The sequence below is a fragment of the Electrophorus electricus genome, chromosome 9, assembly GCF_041902795.1.
Source record: "Electrophorus electricus isolate QZ-2024a chromosome 9, ASM4190279v1, whole genome shotgun sequence".
Taxonomy (NCBI): Eukaryota; Metazoa; Chordata; class Actinopteri; order Gymnotiformes; family Gymnotidae; genus Electrophorus; species Electrophorus electricus.
In genome coordinates, this window is record NC_137505.1 from 14,507,462 (window position 1) to 14,521,650 (window position 14,189).

Here is a 14,189-nt window from a genome sequence, read left to right on the forward strand (position 1 = left end):
CTTCCTAGGTCTTCCTAAGTTCAAGACTGTTAACTCAATACACACTTTAAAACACTCAATACACAATTTAATTTTTTAATAATACTTGTTCAGGTTCCACTATTGTTCTCCAAACCATACATTATTCAATGTATGCATATTAATATTCAATACTTACACCAACCGGTTCTTGGTACCATTATGTTCAACCTGAGCTACTTGCATTTTATTTAAAAGGCGATCCTCTTCCATATCACCGGATGCCCATATTGCTTTTATTACCTCAATCTACTGCCAGCAGTGTTGTGTGAGATCAGAATGATGCCCAGTGCCACCACCAAATTGTCACTATTTGAGGTCGTTTTTGGTAGACCATTTACCACCCCATGGGTCAGAGGTAACCCAGGTGTTTCTCAGTCAGGTGACACAGCCATAGCTGATGACTGACAGACAAATCCTCTAAGACTTGGCTTGCGTTGCTTTGGTGTTACAGGAAAGGTTTGAAGCCCTTGTTTTTGTCTGTCTGGCATTCAGATTTCCTGAGCAGCCATGTTGTGGTTCCTAATTAGGAACATGTTCCAGCCTACTCCATGCAAGCTGGAGCACTGGATCCACTCTTTAAATGTGCCTTTTTAAGGTGACGGCTTATAAAAGTCATCTCTGATTATTTTTTTTGTTGTTAGCTTTTTAATCTGTCAAGTCTGTAATTTTCCAGATTTATATCCATTAAAAAAACAGATGCTCTAAAGGGAGGGGGTGGACTCCTTCAGTGGTACAGCAGAAGTTGATAACTTCAAAATCATTTACAGCAGCTTCAACCTTGCCTGAGTGATTTAAGTAATTAGTGAAACTGGCACAGCACCACCAACCGTTTATTAAAGAAAACGTGTATGACACATGATTATCTTAATTCTTTTAATTAAAACAGTCCCTTGCAAGGCATATTATTCAATTATGTTCAAAGAGGTACATAGAGCATGCTGGCAAAACTGAACCGTTGAAGATACTACAGGAAATAAGAAATTTCCATAATGTGAATGAAACATTTATTTAAATGTATTGAATATTGCACATCTCAGAGCCTCCAGAGGTGGAAAAGACCAGGCCAGGTGAGCCATAGGTTGAATTGGAGCCCGAATCCAAGGGCCAGGGCGTCCCCGCCAGACGCATGACGCTCGAATTTGATCTTCTTGAAGCAATTAACTAGAGTTAATTGAAAGCGGAAGAGGATGCCTGGAGCTGCGATGCCATACCTTTAGGGAAATATGAAAAAAGGAACACGAATCAAATAAATGAGACTGTTTGTTCTTCGAGGCTCAATAGGATGTGCCATAATAACCTTCAATTACTATATTGGTGTACAAGCTGAAATTCAACTTGATTACAATAGCCGCAAGCCATGCAGATCTAGTTATGGGCTTTATTCAAAATTAAAACTAAAACAGAAGTAGATTTTAAAAAACACAACCACAATTCTGTGATTTATCTAACGCCAGCTAGTTAACTTCATAACTTACTCTCTGTTCATTTTCCCACCCTTAATCTTGCAGAAAGAAGGCTCAAGAAAATCAAGCGGATGTAAATCACAATCATCCATGTTGTTTTGCCTCCACATCACCCTGACAGCGCTTTATTTAAATAATCTAGCTGTGCTGTATCGACAGGTATGAGAAGATTCCCACAGAATATCAATTTACTACTCTATGGATTCTTCATGACTTGGCAGTAAGGTAATAATAACAGGCAGGTGTAGCATCTAAAAGTGGAAAGTCCAAGTGCACGTGTTATTAGCTAGCCAGTAGACAAGATAAAATACAAGGTCACAAATTTTAACCTGCCCTTTATATGGAAAATCTGCAATATTTTATATTTGCCACATCGTTAGTGGATAGGTAGCTAGCTATAGTAATTAACCTGCAAAATGTGTTCTTAATCTGTTGATTGCAACTGTCAAACATTTTTTAAAAATGTGTTGAATATTACCCACTCACAGCCTACAGAGGTGGAAAAGACCAGGCCAGGTGAACCACAGGACAAGTTAAACCCCGAATCCGAGGGCCAGGGCGTCCCCGCCCAAACCCGAGGGCCAGGGCTCCCGCCAGACGCATGACGCTCGAATTTGACCCTATTGAAGCAGACGAGCCCACTAGAGGTAACTTAAGCGGAAGAGGATGCCTGGAGCTGCGATGCCATACCTTTAGGGAAAGATGAAAAAAGGAACACGAATCAAACAAATGAGACTGTTTGTTTTTCGAGGCTGAATGGGATGTGCCATCATAACCTTCAATTACTATATTGGTGTCCAAGCTGAAATTCAACTTGATTACAATAGCCGCAAGCCATGCAGATCTAGTTATGGGCTTTATTCAAAATTAAAACTAAAACAGAAGTAGATTTTAAAAAACACAACCACAATTCTGTGATTTATCTAACGCCAGCTAGTTAACTTCATAACTTACTCTCTGTTGATTTTCCCACCCTTAATCTTGCAGAAAGAAGGCTCAAGAAAATCAAGCGGATGTAAATCACAATCTTCCATGTTGTTTTGCCTCCACATCACCCTGAAAGTGCTTTATTTAAATAATTTAGCTCTGCTCAATTTCAACTTGATTACAATAGCCGCAAGCCATGCAGATCTAGTTATGGGCTTTATTCAAAATTAAAGCTAAAATAGAAGTAGATTTTAAAAAACACTACCACTATAGTAATTAACCTGCAAAATGTGTTCTTAATCTGTTGATTGCAACTGTCAAACATTTTTAAAAATGTGTTGAATATTACCCAAGTCACAGCCTACAGAGGTGGAAAAGCCCAGGCCAGGTGAACCATAGAACAAGTTGAACCCTGAACCCGAGGGCCAGGGCGACCCCGCCCGAACCCGAGGGCCAGGGCTCCCGCCAGACGCGTGATTCTCAAATTTGACCTTCTTGGAGAGGGAGATCCCACTGGAAGAAACTGAAGGGGAAGAGAATATACCTTTAGAGAAAGATGAAAACTGACCACTAACCAAACGAATGAGAGAGATTGTTCTTTGAGGCTGAATGTGATGTGTCATAATAACCATCAATTACTATAAAGGTGTCCAAGCTGAAATTCAACTTAATTACAATAGCTAGCCAGCAGCCAAGATAAAAGGTCACATGTCACAATTTTAAGCTTCCCTTTATACGAAAGAACTGCAGTATTTTAAATTTGCCACATCGTTGGCAGACAGGTACCTAGCCATAGTAGCTAATTATCCTAGCTAGTTCACACTTCATTCTCCCCCAAATGATCCCATTATCGACTGGTATCCGTGCTTAGACATGAAGACAGTTCAGCGACCGAGGACTGACACGCAGCTGTCACAGCTCTTTTAGAGCAATCCGACGGTTAGCGAGCCAATGCTAGATAATAACGTTAATCGCAGCTACAGTAAATAGTTGGCAGTTAATCTGCTAGTTAACTAACGTGCTCCATCGCCATGAAAATTAGAGTCTGTTACCGCAAGAGATGTGCATAAGTAATGTGTGAACTAGCTAAGTTAACCATCTCAAATAGACAGCTTGTCTGCTAGCTAACCTAGCTAGAGAGCCCAATGTTACCTGAGTCGTTGAATTCAAGTCCGACTTGACACTTTAGCCTTTCCCATTAGGCCTCATCGTCTTTTTAAACAAAATTAACATACTATTCATAAAATCCATATAGAGCAAGTTTTATGGATGATCTGCTCAGTGAAGCTGCATTATTTCTGTTATAATACGGACACGGCAGCATTTTCACGGCATGTTTTCTTAATCTGTTTATTGCAACTGTCAACACATACGAATGATTAATAATTAATGTAAACTGTTATGCAGCGAATTAAAGATACTATATTTTCCTGTTTCCCTAGAAATAATCCAAACTGCAGTGTCTGCTTATTTATGCTGAAGCACACTTAAGTGGGTATATTTTTTGTGGATTCCACATATACATTAAAAGGAAAATGTTGCCCAATCATGTCAGAAATAGCAAAACAAAAAAACACAGGCTCCGAGTTACTGAAAGAGAAGTACGCGATGAGGTCCTGGTAGAGCATAGGCACAGGTTGGTCATACGTGTTTATGAGGAGTTTAATTTAAGCAAAATCCTCATCACACACCCAAGAAGTCAAAGCCTGCAAAATCCCCAAGCAGCAAGACTGCATCAAGTTAGCACTGGCTGAAGCAAAAATAGTGCTGTGTCCTGCTCTGTGGCTCATCCACTCTACCAGTCTCTTAGTATTGGGCTTAGTGTGCTTAATTCATCTTGATGTCCTAACTGACATTCAAAAAGAAATGGATGTGAGAAGACAGTGTAGGAGTTCAAATTTGAATTGGCTTGAAATGTAGGTTGAAGTGCTCTTCTGCAGCTGAGCAGCTCATTTTCTGCTGAGCATCTTCACAGCCCTTACAAGGAGAGCATGAAAATGATGGAGGGGACAAGAAAAATCAGAATAATGCTTTAAGGACTGGACACATTTACAGCTTCTCACACTAAACAAAGTACTCCAAGGTAAAAAGTTCATCAAAGTAAAACATGTTTCATCCATCTTTCTGTGAACTGATATTTTAATGACTGACAGACAAATCCTCCAAGACTTGGCTTGGGATGCTTTGGTGTACAGGAGAGGTTTGAACCCCTTTCATTAAAGAAAACGTGTATGACTCAGGTGCTAGGGTATTATCAGAATGTAATTTATTCCAAATGTAAACACATGATTCTCTTAATTAGAGATTCCCTTATAAGGCATATTATTCAATAATGTTCATAGAGGTACAAAAAACAAAACAAAACAACAAAACCCTACTGAGTCTGGAAAAGAACATCTTTATCAATAAAAAGTATCAAATGACCTGAACACAGTTGTACCACCATTACAAACTCCTTGCTTGAGTCTGCATGTATACATGTATGATAGTAACATATCAGCCAATGAATGATGGACTCGAGTTTGTACTCGAGGAAAGAAAGAAATTTTCATAATGTCATAAAGAATCAAGTGTTTGGAAAACGTCTAGGAAAAGAAAGAAACATTTATTTAAATGTGCTGAATATTGCACAAGTCGCAACCCTTGAAAAACCAAGAAGAGTTCTCGGTCTGCTTAAGTACTGTGTACTGCAAAAACACAAGTAGAATTGAATTTTCCACAAATACACATACAAGAACCATAGAAGAAAGCATAGTGTTGGTCTTATAGAACGAGAGACACAAAAACCTCAGCTACAATGATCAACAATTACACAATGAAGTTTGGATTCAACGGAATTTCGTTTTGAACTACGGTAGAGGGGCCTCTTTATCGGCTACTCGAATACTAGGCAACAACCTGATTCACCATTTGTGGATCACATTTGAGCAGTAACATGATTTGGTAGAACACTTGCATTTGAAACCATTTTTGTCTTCTTTTATAGGTGGAATCGGAGGCCAGTTTGGTGATGTTTTAAATCTACTTGAAGAATAACAAACAAACAAAAAGCCAACCCTAATGTAACATTTAAAAGAAGCACCAAAGTGGGCATCAGATTTACCATCAAACAGGGTCTTGCTGCTGTCGAAGCCTGTGCACTGCCGCTTGCAGATCTCCATGTTCTGCAAGCAAGATTTCACACTGCAGCGAGAGACACACACACACACACACACACACACACACACACACACACACACACACACACACACACACACACACACACACACACACACACACACAGGTGGGGGGGGGGGGGTTACAGTACTAGCAGAGAAACTCTGATGCTATTTGGATTTCTAAATTAACACGGTGTTCCTTAAAATGTTTTTGAAACACTGACATGTAGATTGGAAGGCCTGGAGCAACTCACTGTGCACTCTGAGGGAAGTGGAGGAGGTGGGTCATGGTCAGAAACGGGTGGTTCAGGGTCTTCACTGGCGTGATCCTTTTGTGAGCGTCTAGCGTGAGCATCTTCTTTAGTAGGTCGATGAACTCCCGCCGGTCGGCCTTCTCCGCCAAGACGTCGGTGCCTTTCAGACTGGTCATATTGACCTGCGAGAGAGACCCATGGGTGAGTCATATTATTCACCAGCAGAGGGCGGCAATGCACCCAATACGAACGAAGTTCTGCAGCAAATTTCTACGCACTGCTCTGCCCTTCGCAGATGTCGTTCTCCAGAGCGACTTACATGCGCTACTCATTATGACAGCAGAAACGCTCGACCTTTCAGCTAGCACCTTGTTCTACCTGCTCTATAATGTGAGCTGCGGGAGCCCTTTGTCACGTTCTTCAATTTCACATCGCAACACTAAAAGAAATGCGTATAGTTACGCGCACAAAAGCCCAAATAACCTGCATCATGTCGTCAAGGCAGTTTAAAATGTACTTCCGAGTCTCTTTGGACTTGATGCCACGCTCCGAAGGTGTCTGGAGAAAGGAAAGAAAAAACAAACCATTCAGCTCCACCATTAAGTTACATGAAGTCATTAAGTTGCGTCCCTTATAAAAAACACATGGCATTTAGCATTTGAAGACAGGCAAACCTTGAGTCTCCACAGGGGGTAGCAGTAGAAATAGTGCGTCTTGGTCGCTGCGCTCAACATGCACTCTGCTGGTAGGCCCTGCGTCTCGGAGATGTAACGGATCTGCAGAGACACCATACGGCAAAAGGATTATGACTTTATTTTGAGTTAATCCTTTCATTTTCAAAGTGCATGTCTAAAAAAACAGGCCATAGAAACTCATTTATATTAATCCTAAAAATGAGCGGGCCGACAAAGCAGCTAAAAGGTCAAACTACACACACACAAACACACACACACACACACACACACACACACACACACATATCACTACAGCCACAAAACCACTACAGGTCTGCACCACTGATGCTGTACGGGCGTTAAGGCACAGCTCAAAGGACCATGTGCTTACCTGATCATATTCGGAGGCTCCGGGATACAGGGGCCAGCCCAGGAACAGCTCAGCAATGACACAGCCCAGGGACCACATATCGATGGCCTCACAGAATGGGAGACCCAGGATGATCTCAGGCGATCTGGACCAAAAACACAGAGATCGCCATCATGAAATCAGCCTCGGCTGATAATTCCGTGGGGGGGTGTTTGTGTTCCTAGACATTACACACCCACTATTCTAGTGTAACATGGAACCAACACTACAATGCACCAACACTACAATAATGTTCTGTTTTGCATTAAGTAAATACAGAGTACCAATGCAGTTAAACACCCGTTACTCAGTATATTACACTGTTAATTAACAGTGTAGCTACAATGTAATAGCGGTTTTGTACAGACTCGCTAAATACTGATATTACCAAAGCCTGCAGTTCAGCGCATCCTAACTAATCTCAGACACCGAAGACGGTTCATTAGGTGTTTTTGCTAAATAACAGCACTCACATGACCCAATAAAAATAAACCACTTATAAATCAATCGTGCTCCAGTTAACTGTAATGCTCATCATAGGCTTTTAATGTGTAGCAGGGTTATTACAACTGTCCACAACATGCAGCTCTACTCTAAAGCACACTCGAGTGCAACAAGTGCACACTTATTTCTAACACGCCTCAGCACGTGTCCCTCACCGGTAGTATCTGGACTGCAGGTAGCTGGGGGCCTTGGAGAAGTGGCTAGCTGAGCCGAAGTCGATGACCTTGACGCGGTACGGCTGCCTGACGGGGTCCACCAGCATGATGTTGTCGGGCTTGAGGTCGGTGTGGATCAAGCCCAGGCTCTTCAGTTTCATGAGCGCTTTGGCGACCTGCTGCAGCACGGGCCGGATGCATTTCAGCAGCAGTGGGCTGAACTTGCTGCGCTTGAGGAAGTCGTAGAGGCTCTGCCCCAGCATCTCGAACACCAGGCATATGTGCTTCTTGTGCTGGAAGCAGTCGTACGCGCGCACGAAGTTGAACTCGTCGGCGTTCTCCCTGCTCAGCCGGCTCAGGATGCTCACCTGAGGAGGAGCAAAGGAGGGAAGACGGAATACGCGTTAAGCCGAAGCTACGTGGTCACAGCTTCAAAGTTTGATACTGCTGACAAATAGCCTACTTATTTTCAATAGCATCAAGCACTTTGTGTACTTCCCTTCAACCATTTACTTCTACAGGATTTGGGAGATGCAATTATGGAAGTGGTCCCTTGGAAATGAACCCATGAACTTGCTTTTGGTACTCAAACAATGCAGATTAATGCTCTTTCATAACAATAACATTTTTAATGCACATCCAAACAGGTATGGCTTACACAACTGAAGCTAAATCTTCTTTTTAGAGTAAGCTTCAAGCTGTCCGTGTGTTATCCGAACTAGTTCCTACTGAACTAGTGAAAATTAGAACTAGTGTGCCAAACAAGTATTTCTGTGCTACCCTGGCTGTATACAAATTCCACAGTGTGCGTTAGCACATCTGACACCAACAGAACATATGTTGTAAAAACTGAAACAAACAATAACAGAATCAGGGCTACAGCTGATTCTAGGCCATATCAATAGCTCATTTAAAGCAGGCACAACTTTCCCACCTCGTTCTGGCCCTGTCGAGCATAGGACGGATGACTTTTCAGGATCTTGATTGCGACTACTTCACTGGTGCCCCGCTTCCAGCACTTGGCGACCTGGCCAAAGGTTCCACGGCCCAGGGACTCCAAAACCTCGTAGCTGTTGGAGACGGAGCGGAGGATCTCGTTCTGCACCAGTTGGTACTCGCAATCGCTGCCCCTGGCCACACGCTTGGACAACCCAGGGGAGGAGAGCTCCTCCAGGATCTGTACACTGTTGCTGCTGTGTGCCTCCTCTCTCTTCCTCTTGAGGCTGCCCCGCTTCTGATAGCCGTCAGCACGCCGCGAGGTCAATGCCTCGTCTCCGCCCTGCCAGCTGGAAGAGGAGGAAGACGACGACGAAGCCTCGTCCGAGGCTCCAGAGGGGGAAAAGACCATGGCAGGTAAGCCATCGATTGAATTGAACCCCGGATCCGAGGGCCAGGGTGTCCCCGCCCGAATTCGAGGGCCAGGGCTCCCGCCCCGCGCAGGATTCTCAAATTTAACCTTCTTGGAGTGGGAGATCTCACTGAAGGAATCTGAAGGGCAAGAGAATATACCATTATGGAAAGATGAAAACAGGACTACTAACCAAATGAACGAGAGAGATTGTTTGTTCTTTGAGGCTGAATGTGATGTGCCATAATAACCATCAATTAGCTAAATTAGCTAAATCACAGAGCTTTGATTTTTTTTAAAACATCTACTGCTGTTTTAGTTTTAATTTTGAATATTTCTGTCTGAAGCAGAGCAGAGCCCTGATCGATGCCATTGTTTTTTGGGCAGGCTTTAGCAAGTGATTGCTTTCTCTTTACACGCTTCTCAGAAAAGACAAGTTCTTTGTCTTGCGTTACTCAAAGGTGGTTCTGTGTGCTAAAACAACATCTTGACCTTTCAGCGATGCTGCCACACTGAAAAACAGAAGGCCAAGAAAAAAACAGCTTCTATTCTTAGACTCTCTGGCACTCTAAGTGCTTGCTGATACCTTGCTGACTGCAGTATTTCCTACACCTTTCCAACTGAGAGGCTCCTGAACTTGCAGCACCTCTGTCAATTAATCAATTGCATAACAAGAGTTCATCCACTCTATAATTGAGGGAGATACCCCCTCTAATCATTAATGCTCATCATTACAAAGACCATTAGTGTAAGCTGATGAAAAATGTTTCAATGTATTTAAAAGGTAAAGAACAGAGTAGCAATGTAAAGATACCATTTATAATGCATTACATTTTAGTCTTTAACACAATCTCTTGCCCTGAAACAGTGTTTAGGGCGATTACAATGCTGTTTCAATATGTTTAAAAGGTAAAGAACAGAGTAGCAATGTAAAGATTCCATTTATAATGCATTACATTTTAGTCTAAAACACAAACTCTTGCCTTGAAACAGTGTTTAGGGCGATTACAATGCTGTTTCAATGTGTTTAAAAGGTAAAGAACAGAGTAGCAATGTAAAGATTCCATTTATAATGCATTACATTTTAGTCTAAAACACAAACTCTTGCCTTGAAACAGTGTTTAGGGCGATTACAATGCTGTTTCAATGTGTTTAAAAGGTAAAGAACAGAGTAGCAATGTAAAGATTCCATTTATAATGCATTACATTTTAGTCTAAAACACAAACTCTTGCCTTGAAACAGTGTTTAGGGCGATTACAATGCTGTTTCAATGTGTTTAAAAGGTAAAGAACAGAGTAGCAATGTAAAGATACCATTTATAATGCATTACATTTTAGTCTAAAACAAAATCTCTTACCCTGAAACAGTGTTGTTGGGCGATTACAATGCTGTTTCAATGTGTTTAAAAGGTAAAGAACAGAGTAGCAATATAAATATTCCATTTATAATGCATTACATTTTAGTCTAAAACACAATCTCTTGCCCTGAAACAGTGTTTAGCGCGATTACAATGCTTTGAAACGCTGTTTCAATGTGTTTAAAGGTAAAGAAGAGAGTTGCAATGTAAAGATTCTACTTATCATGAATTACATTTTAGTCTAAAACACAATCTGGGTTTGTGTGTATATAAATGATGTAATGTTACTGTTGTGGAACAAATTACTTCCATTTCCATTTTTTAAGGCAAAAATATTAAATGTTGGAATTTATCATTACATATTCATATGAATATGACTTTAATTTGTATACATATTTGTTGACATTAGCTGTTTTGATCAGTCATTTTTGTGTCTGGTTGTTCTAGCTCATATTTAGCACGTTGTCCTTGACCATGTCCCTCTGTCCACAGGGTGGTGGTGTTGGACTGTGTTACAGACACGCTGCTGTTTTCCTGCAAGGTGCTAGTGGTCGGATTTGTAGGTGAGAAATATAGAGTGAAGTCATGTGTATATTACCCATACTACACTTCATCACATTCTGACCATGATGGCACATGGCAACACACTTTAATAGGTAACTCTGAGGGTTTTTCTACATTCCCTGTAAGGTCTGCTGGCTTTCTTCTTCTTCTCTGGGAGAATCAGGCTGCCATATGACAATTTCCAGCTTCAGCTGCTGCATTATTACTGGTTGCCCGTTATTGTACGTATTGTAACCTCAGAAAAGCTCAAGTGCTGACACTTGCGTCTGTGTGAGAACAAAACATCAGCATATTCAGTACACTGAAGAAATGGTTCTTTCTTTTTTAGATTCCAAAATGCTTATTGACAGTGATTGTAAAGTCACTTTGTTTGTAAATAACCATGATTTACACATTTATTCTGGACAGCAGTTCCTCTCATAATACTGAAGGCCCAGCATGTATATCTACTACTGCTGTTTTTTTAGACGGTGATTGTGGGAGCTTATTTCATCGCGCAGGGCTTCTTTAGTGTGTACAGCATGTGTGTGGACACCCTTTTCCTCTGCTTCTGTAAGCTGCACACACACACACACACACACACACACACACACACACACACACACACACACACACACTCTCTCTCTCTTCATTCCAGCAGTTCATAATGACATTGGGCACACACAGTCGAAAGCTTGTATGGTCTCGTCCCTTTACTTCAGGGAGAATAGAATTATAAAAAACATTATTAGCTCACATTTCACTCTCAAGCTACTACACATATGCCAATCATGAGGACTATATTGGTTTTATTTCCACTATGATGTTTCTGTCTCCTCTAGTGGAGGATCTGGAGCGTAACGACGGCACCGTGCAGAGACCATACCTCCGATTTACTCCTCCACATCAGCCGACTTTAAAAAACCATTTAAAGCTCTACACATCATGGATCACAGAATGTCTGTTATTAACGCTATACAAGAACTATACTAAGGTCATAGATCTAGACTAAGACTATAAAGTTATTTCACTTAGCTAAATAACTTTAATACATAATTTAAATCATGCAATGTGTAATAATATTTCTTGTTTTTGTTCAGGAGATGTGCAGACATTATCTGCTGTATTATTTTTGTGGCTGCCATTGTCACCTATATTCTTATTCGCTCCCTGGGTAAGAAACATTTCCAACTACACTTTCATGGGGGAAAAAAAAATCATTATTATTGTGGGCTCAAGCGGAAGGTCTTTTACCCATGTATGGCTTGTGAGATATCCTTCTAACGGAGGTTCTAACACAGCGTGGCTGCTTGGAGACTCTCGTCATGTCGTGTTGCCCCAGAACTCCACTGGGATGTTTTGTGGAGCTGGAGTCAATGTGTAAGTCCCTCACATACTGGATAAGTATTTATATCTTCACAGGAATACCAAAACAGCACACCCAGTATGTAAGGAACACCGTCAGTATTCTTTCGAATGGACTTTAGTGAGTCGGACTAGGGTTACAATGGAGCTGTGCAGGTGCAAATCATGTGGAAACATGAAACATCAACAAGACAAGATGGGTTAGACTTTAGCTTTAAGATTTTCATGATTGGCACTGCACAGCAACAAGTGGAACCAATCAAATCACTTGTGTTTAATGATTGTCTCTAAACCAAGGGGTCCAAACTCAGGTCTAGGAGTGTCACAACACTGCAGAGTTTATTGGTTACCCCAGTCCAATTCACCCTCGAAGAAAGAACACTTAGCTGGGTAGTGGTGTGACTCTCCAGCACTGAATCCTGATACACATACTCAAAAAATTGAATAAAAATTGTTTATTTAATTGGCTAATATTCATGTGTCAAGCTGCATTTGTTTCCTGCATCCTCTCGTGTTTCAGTGACAAACCAAACGTCCTCTACTTTGACCTTCTGAAGTGTGCCAGAGCAACGACAGAAATGGACGCCATTCTAGAGGGTCTCCAGTGTCCAACCACTCAAGTGAGATTTCCACACAAATGTCCTGTTGACATTGTACAGAAACCAAACACGTATGTCAGTAGCCTTTTAGAAATATGCACATGAGACTCATTTATTACAAAACAGTTTAGCATGTAGTATGTGAATGCCAGTTTGTAAGTCTGGGGGCTTGGGTCTCCTTTTGCTGCTTGGTTTGGGAGCCTTTTGCTCTATCATGCAATGAACAATGTGTAAATAGTGTAGATAGAAATATAAAAAGCAACACTGTGTTTAGCTACTCAAATAAGATCTCCTTCACTCTGTGTGTTTGTGCGTTGGTTTGCAGGTCTGTGTTAAAAAATGCCCTTCAGAGTTCTGGAAGTTGCCCCCAGAGGCGTATGCCCCAAATGCCCTGCCTAAAGACTTCTTTCAGCAGCAGTATTGTGACCCTAGACTTGACCTCGCCCAAACCACATTGGTAAAACCTCACACTGCAAATAAGCAATGTAACCAGCTTCATCTCTGAGAAATAAACCCTCACCTCACTCTTGACAGAACAGAATTTGTCGTATCAAAAGTCTTTGCAATATGCAACTCTTTGTACATGTAATTCATGCATTGGCTTAGCCACTCACGCATACATAGCATTTGTGCATACATAGCATTCTGCATGTTAATGAGATTTTCACATGCATTTCCACTACAGAGTGTCCAAGACATCCTCAATCAAGAGCTTTGTCCATATTTCTACACGCCAAGTAAACCAGGTAAAGACAGCAGGATTACACAACTACCTGTTAATTTGTCCATTCTGTTTTGTAACAGTTTGACTATGCTATGTACCAAAACATAACCAAACCACCAGGAAAGTACTTATACCTGCAGTGATAAGTCAGCAGGTTTAATTGTTAGTCATATTATTTTCTGTCTCTCCCTCCACCCAGAACTAGGGAGATGTCTGCCTAGCTTTGACTGGCAGGACGTTCCTCCAGACTTCTCTCTCCCTGGATTCGCTTCCGTTAATGAAACAGTCGAGCACATAAAGGGATATATGGAGTAATCCTTCACACACACTCACACACACATTTCACTCTCAAGCTACTACACATATGCCAATCATCAGGACTATATTGTTTTTATTTCCACTGTGATGTTTCTGTCTCCTCTAGTGGAGGGTCTGGAGCGTAATGACGGCACCGTGCAGAGACCATACCACATGCCCAGGTCTCTGTGGCAAATCCTCTACAAGAGAGACAGCTTTCTCCCTTAATGAATAAACCATCCAGCATATATTTGAGTCTTTTTTCTGTTGTTGTAACTGCAAAACTGTTCTCAACAGCATTTCGACCACTGTTTTGTTCAAAAGAGATCTGACGGGGCGGCCTCTGGACTGATCCAGTTTTGACCGAACGGCAGACACACACTGGATGTT

At 41.5% G+C, this 14,189-nt stretch overlaps 1 protein-coding gene across 1 annotated transcript in view; it reads right to left on the reverse strand.

The window, feature by feature from the left end:
* Positions 1–14,189, reverse strand: part of LOC145659213 (homeodomain-interacting protein kinase 2-like) — a 92,708-nt gene that overhangs the window by 27,488 nt on the left and 51,031 nt on the right. The window contains exons 2-9 of the mRNA XM_081720358.1: positions 8,500–8,851; positions 7,566–7,933; positions 6,889–7,012; positions 6,498–6,599; positions 6,307–6,381; positions 5,824–6,005; positions 5,515–5,594; positions 2,830–2,934 (exon numbers count right to left, since the gene is read on the reverse strand). Coding sequence (XP_081576484.1) covers positions 2,830–2,934; positions 5,515–5,594; positions 5,824–6,005; positions 6,307–6,381; positions 6,498–6,599; positions 6,889–7,012; positions 7,566–7,933; positions 8,500–8,851 — 1,388 coding nt within the window. The remainder of the gene's footprint in view (positions 1–2,829; positions 2,935–5,514; positions 5,595–5,823; positions 6,006–6,306; positions 6,382–6,497; positions 6,600–6,888; positions 7,013–7,565; positions 7,934–8,499; positions 8,852–14,189) is intronic.